Consider the following 7,115-nt stretch of genomic DNA (forward strand, 5'->3'; position numbering starts at 1 on the left):
CCGGGCTGGGGATTCGAACCCGCCACCTTAGGTGTACGTGGCTGGCGCCTCAGCTGGTTGAGCTATAGGCGCCGAGCCTTGACTATATTTCTTTATTGGAGGGGGGTGTTTAATATGCTGTAACACTGTTTTGAGAGTCAGGAGACCCAACAGACTTTAGACTTGGTGCTACCACTGTTTTATTTTCCACATGGCTTTGGGTGATTCACCTTCTTGATTCTGTTTTCCCATCTATAAAGTGAGAGGATAAAGAAGAGAGAAGAATTAGTTTGTATGAGCACTGTGATTTCTTTTAGTTCTGACACTAATTTTGTAGACCAACCTTTTATGTACATTAGAGGGATATGAACTTCAATTTGTTTTTACTAGCAATTTTAGATTTGTTAATTACTATTGGTCTTTAACTCTAGGGGTTAGGAACAAGTGAGAGATAAAGTTATAATTACTTAGTTTTAGTTGATAGTGTACATGAAAAATCAAATACTAATGTAGTAAGAAAACTTACTCTAAACCCACCCTTTTTTACTTCCAATTATTTAGAAAATGAGCTTAGATTGAAGATTGAGTTAGGGTGAATTAAAGATGTGGATTGTATTCATTGACTTTGAAGGATTATCTTTATTTTGTGCTTATTCCAGTATATTTCTCTGAACATTATGTATGTTAGGGTTTCTTTATTGTTTGTGTGTTTCTTGTTTTTTTTTGGAGGGAGAAATAGAGTGAAACATAAGCATTGATTTCTCATGAAAGGTTTCAGTAAAAATTATTACAAATGTATTCAGAGGTTTCAGTAAAAATTATTACAGTGTATCCAGTCTATCATGGAAAACTAACTCATGTATAAATTCTAAAAAAAGTGGCTATATAAAAATAGCATAATCATTATTTTGAAAAATGTAAAAATATATTTTTGGACTGAATATCTTTAACATTGGACAGAATGTTAGGCTCATGCTATGATTAAGCCATAAAATATTTTGAAATAGTTGTTAGTATAACACAGTTTTATAAAGATTGAATTTAAATGATTTATTATTTGTCCACTTTACTTATTTTTCATTTTATTAGGCAAGTCTTGCTGAGATCCACAGCAATATGTGGGTAAGAAATGGTCTGCAAATCAAAGGACAAGCCATGACCTATGTGCAGTCTCATTTCTGTAATTCCATGATTGATCCTGACATTTACCTGTTACAGGTAACCCAACATAATAATGCAAATATTGTGTTTTAGTAGTGTCTGCTATTTGTACCCAGGGGATTTAATTTGCAGAAGTAACTGATTGATGACATGGAAAGGCCAGTGCCATTGAAAGAAGAATTCATTATTTAATCCCCAAGAGAAGAGGGATATGTACACCACATAGTGCCACAAGGGAAGCCCTAGGGCAGTGGTTCTCAGCCTTCCTAATGCTGCGGCCTTTTAATACAGTTCCTGTGGGTCATGACCCACAAGTTGAGAACCACTGCCCTAGGGTTTTAGTCAGGAGGGAGAAAGGAATGAGGGGTGAGCCTATGTGGGCCTTTTTTGGATTTCTGCAGGAAAGGCAGGGCAAGGTAGGATTGGCTAGCTGGATAATTCTGGTAGGCTTTGTGGCTTAGGGGTTATACCTCGCTTTATGATAGTTGGCCTTGGGTTATTTTAGGGCAGGAGAAATACTGGGTTTATGTGTGAGAGTTAGATAAACATGGTGGTTGGCTTGCATGAGTGGCCTGTTCTCAAGTAAGTTGTTTGCTATGTTTAGGGATCAGTTGGCTCTGAGAAGGGCAATCTCTCATGGGGACCTTAAGACCCTCCCCAAGATGCCAAATCATCATACAATATAGAAAATAAAGAACACTATTAATAGAAGATTATGTAAAACTGAATATTGAAGCATTTTCTTTTCTTTCATAGGTTTGTGCTTCTAGACTTGACCCAGATTATTTTATTTCATCTGTTTTTGAAAGGTAAGCATAGTTTTGTTAAGATAGGTATTAGAAAGTTTGAGATTTAAGTTAATTTTGTTTTAACCTCTAAAAATCTGTCTCAAATATTTCTTCTTATAGATTTAAGGTAGTGGATTTGTTGACAATGGCGTCACAACATCAAAATACAGTACTTGACGCAGAGCATGAGAGATCTATGTTAGAAGGCGCTCTCACTTTTCTTGTGATTCTTTTGAGTCTTCGTTTACATTTAGGTAAAACCCACTGATACTAATACTTAGGTATTAACTGTACTTCTCCCTTTCCTTCTCTCTCCCTGGTGGTATTAACTTATTGAAAAAAGGAAAGGATGTGTATATATTTAAACATTGTTTTAAACTCTTGATACATTATACAATTGATATTTATAATACCCTTTAACAAGTACTTTGCTTAAAGGAATGGCAAACAGCAAGGTATATGTTACTAAGTATGTAATGTCCGATTTCTGTAAATATTTAGTTTGACAGTTGATATCTCTGACATTTCTCTTTATACTACTTTTGTTGTGAAGTATTCTTTCAAATGCATGTTTTGGCTTGTGATTATCTTACAAAATTTTTTTAGAGCAATTTTTGTGAAACCACGGATAAGTCAAAACATTTTACATTACTTTCTTTTTTTTTTTTTTTTTTTTTTGAGACAGAGCCTCAAGCTGTCCCCCTGGGTAGAGTGCCATGGCATCACAGCTCACAGCAACCTCCAACTCCTGGGCTCAAGCGAGTCTCCTGCCTCCGCCTCCCAAGTAGCTGGGACCACAGGCGCCCGCCACAACGCCGCCCGGCTATTTTTTTTTGGTTGCAGCCGTCATTGTTGTTTGGCGGGTCCGGGCTGGGGATTCGAACCCGCCACCTTAGATGTACGTGGCTGGCGCCTTAGCAAGTTGAGCTATAGGTGCCGAGCCTACATTACTTTCAAATATCTGTTCTGTCAGCTCCATGCTGTAGCGCAGTGTTTATCGTGTCAGCCACATACACTGAGGCTGGCAGGTTTGAACCTGGCAGGCCAGCTAAACAATGACAACTGCAACAAAGAACAGCCAGGCGTTGTGGGCGGGCACCTGTAGTCCCGGCTACTTGGGAGGCTGAGGCAAGAAAATCACTTAAGCCCAAGAGTTTGAGGTTGCTGTGAGCTGTGACGCTACAGCACTCTACTGAGGGCGACATACTGAGATTCTGGTTCAAAAAAAAAAAAAGCCATTCTGTTGTGGAACCAATGCAGTGTAGACAGCTTGAAATGTCAAGAAACTATTTGGGAAGGATTTGACTAATGAACACACAGTACATCTGTGGTTTGAGAAGTTTCTTTCTGGTGATTTTAATCTTGAAAATGAGCTGTGTGGTCGATGTGAGACTAGTGTGGATTATGATGAGCTGTAAGCTGTTGTGGAAGCAAATCCATCTCAACTTATGCATGAATTAGCAGCAAGGCTTAATGTTAACTATTCCAACAATATTGGGACTGTTTGAAACAAATAGATGGGTTACACATGAATTAAATCAGTGTTTGAAGAGACATTGTCTTGAAGCTTGCGTTTATTTGTTGTTATGACATAAAGGTGAGCCATTTATGGTGAGCCATTTCTACACCATGCGTGATGAAAAATGGCCTGTAATGGCCTGGCCTGTAATCCTTGCACTCTGGAAGGCCAAGGCTGGTGAATTGCATGAGCTCAGGAGTTTGAGACTAGCTAAGCGTGAGCAAGACCCCCATCTCTAAAAACTAGACAGGTGGTGTGGCAGGCGCCTGTAGTCCCAGCTACTTGGGAGGATCACTTGAACCCACAGCATTCTATCCTGGGTTAACAAAATGAGAGTTTTTTTCAGAAAGAAAAAGAAAAAAAGAAAGAAACAGGGATTCCTTTTGACAATCACAAGTGTTTGCCACAGTGGTTGGATAAAGATGAAGTGCCAAAACATAGTTCAAAACTGAATATTCATCAGAAAAAGCTAAATGGTATTTGCTTGATGGTTGAGTGCTCGTGTTATCCACTACAGCTTCATGAGACCTGGTCAGTTGATTATAGCAAATATCTGCTGTAATCAGTTGGATGAAATGATGAGGATGCATGTGATTAAGCAGTTGACAGTGGTTCAGTCGAGACAGGCCAATCCTCTCGAAAAGGATTGTATCAGTATCACATGTTGCACAAACAATGATACTCAAACTACAGAAGCTGGACTTAGAAACTCTGTTATGCACTATATTCACCAGGCCTTGCACCAACTGGTTACTACTTCTTTTAGGCTTTGGACCACTTCTTGCAAGGAAAATTATTTAGTTCTTAACCAGCTATGGAATATGCCTTTTGCAATTTCATCAACACTCGCTCCCTAGGCTTCTTTGCTGCTGGCATAAACAAGCTACTGTTCAGATGGCAAAACTATCAGATGTCTCGATAGTTTAGGCACATACTTTGATTAATTATACTGCTTCTTGTTTGAGATACAATAAACTAAACTTCTGATTTGAAATCGGACATTTCATATTTAATAACCTGCAGTTATATTTGAGGCATTGCTCCTTTACTTTTTAATTTGCTGCATGTCATATTTGGTAAAACAGCTTAATAAAATGTGTAGCAAGTTGTTTCTTTATAATTTATGTATACACTTAGATTTATTAATTGTGTTTTTAATAATTTTAGGAATGTCTGATGATGAGATTCTCAGGGCAGAGATGGTCGCTCAGCTGTGTATGAATGACAGGACACATAGCTCATTGCTGGACCTCATATCCTTTTTTTAAGTTTAATTTTCTGTTAGTTGGAGGATCTAAAGTAATGATTTTTTATGAATTAAGGGTATATCAATTTTTTTATTAAAAATGTTTTTGAAGTTTAAAAATCATAAAAAAAAAAACTCCCAATTGTTTGCCAGAGTATATGTTCAGAGCTGATAATAGGCTTTTTTTACCTCCTATTATTACTTCTTGGGTATTCTCCTTAGACTTTAAGGTAGACCTCAGGACCAAAGGCTTTGGGCACCCTAAGTTCTAACCTTCTAGGACAGCATTAGTGAAAGGAAGCTGTACTTTTTATAAAAGGCAGCTAGGTTTACCATATCTGTGTAGCCAAGCTGGAATTCATGGTTCACAATTGTTATTACCAGGTAAACACTCTGTGGAATTATTGTTAGAATTCAATTTTAAAGAATTTTCTGAATTTTAAATTACTGTCTACAAACTGGGGACTGTAGTTCTTTGTATGGGACAGTGTGCAGTGGGAACTTTATTTTTAATTAATGAAATTTTGGGCAATGATTATCATGGTTTTTATTTTTTATGTTTCATTTGTTTTTTTTAATAGACAAGGGCTCACTGTGTCACCCAAGCCAGCCTCAAACGTCTAGGCTCACATGATCTTCCCCTTTTAGCCTCCTGAGTAGTTAGAACTACAGGCGTGTTCCATTACCTTTAACTCTTACTATCTTATATTGTGATGAAAATATATGACTAAATTCAGTATGTGTATCTTATGACTGTGTTTGGAAGAAATATCTGAAATTCTGGGTTTTGTGAAATAACTTCTATTAGAATGCCTGTTTGACAGCCGTGAAGATTTTTATAAGCAGCATCAATTTGATATTGTTGGTGATGTCCTTTAGTCATTATAGACTATGTATCAGTGATGTTATATAGCAAACACATTCTCTGTCCCTTTGAATTTTAAAAAGAATTATACACCTAAATGTGAAAACAAATGGGAGAGAGAGAATCTTTGTGGTTTGCTGCTTTCCTTCGTTGCTAAAACTTGTTTAGCATCTTTTTCTTTGGGGATATACTAATCTTTTTTCTTTTCTTTTTTTTTTAAGAGATGGGGTCTTGCTCTGTCACCCAGGCAGGAGTGCACTGATGTGATCATTACTGCAGCCATAAGATCTTGGTCTCAAGTGATCCACCTGCCTTAGCCTACTAAGTAGCTGGGAACACAGGCATGTGCCACTACTCTCAGATAATTAAAACATTATTTTTTATAGAGATGGGGGGTCTCACTATGTTACCCAGGCTGGTTTTAAACTCCTGGCCTCAAGTGATCCTCCCACTTTGGCCTCCCAAAGTGTTGGTATTATAGGTGTGAACCCCTGCATCTGGCATCTTTGGGGATTTAATATTGTGTTTTAAAAAAAATAATATTTGCTTATAAAAATAATGGCAGATTTTTAGCATATTCTTTTTTTTTAAATAAAAGGTATAACATTTGCAAAATGATGAAAATGAAGATCAATTAAAAAACTTTTCCCTCTAATTTTCTGAAATTTGATGAATTTGTTTTAGGAGAAATATACCTAGGAGCTACTATAGTATATGATTAGTAGGTTCCTAGATTATAAAATTTTAAAGAATCACAAATAAAAGTATCAAACTGTTGTATGATATAGCCCTCTTGTGGCCAACTTTAGATATTACAGCCAATTACTATTTCTATGGTTTTTATAGGTAAATCATAGAGTACCTTCTAAAGCCTATGAAACTGGCTTTTGCCATTAATGTTTTTTTTCTTGACCCATACATCATATTCCAGAAAATCCTAATCCCAAAAGTGGCATTATTCCAGGTAGTTACAGCTTTGAATCAGTTTTATCAGCTGTAGCTGATTTTAAGGCTCCTGTTTTTGAACCTGGAGGTTCTATGCAACAAGGCATGTATACTCCCAAAGGTATGTTTATATACATAAGTATATGCTTTCAAATATCAGTTTTCTGAAGGTAACTTTGTGTGTACTGAAAGAAAATATTTACCTTTTATTCATTGAATGTTGATTTTATCTCAACTTTCTCATAAATGTATGTTTTTAATGGTAAGCAGTGATATTGTTTCCATTTCTTTATGTATCTATGGTTTTATGTAATAATAAAGCTTCTTTGATGACTCTACATTATAAACGTAATTTTATGTGTGAATTCTAGTTGATTTGTATAAGTTACCTTAGCCATACATTAATCTGAAATTATAAAACAAAATATATATATTTGAGAACATTTAAAATGCATTTGCTTTCAAAATTTGATTTTGAAATAGTTCTCACTACCAAATTTTAACTAAGAATAGTTCAAATTAAAGTCTATGTAGAATGCTAATGGTAATTATATTTTGAACCTACGTGACTCTTTTCTTTAAGTGGATGGTTGGTTTTTTTTTTTTTTTTTT

At 36.0% G+C, this 7,115-nt stretch overlaps 1 protein-coding gene across 1 annotated transcript in view; it reads left to right on the forward strand.

Annotated features, from left to right (window-relative positions):
- The window catches only part of UBR3 (ubiquitin protein ligase E3 component n-recognin 3 (putative)), a 223,553-nt gene that overhangs the window by 94,954 nt on the left and 121,484 nt on the right, over positions 1–7,115 (forward strand). The window contains exons 14-18 of the mRNA XM_023507551.1: positions 1,069–1,197; positions 1,897–1,949; positions 2,049–2,182; positions 4,615–4,702; positions 6,485–6,624. Coding sequence (XP_023363319.1) covers positions 1,069–1,197; positions 1,897–1,949; positions 2,049–2,182; positions 4,615–4,702; positions 6,485–6,624 — 544 coding nt within the window. The remainder of the gene's footprint in view (positions 1–1,068; positions 1,198–1,896; positions 1,950–2,048; positions 2,183–4,614; positions 4,703–6,484; positions 6,625–7,115) is intronic.

The sequence above is a fragment of the Otolemur garnettii genome, unplaced genomic scaffold (assembly GCF_000181295.1).
Source record: "Otolemur garnettii isolate 467f Iridium unplaced genomic scaffold, OtoGar3 scaffold00187, whole genome shotgun sequence".
NCBI lineage: Eukaryota > Metazoa > Chordata > Mammalia > Primates > Galagidae > Otolemur > Otolemur garnettii.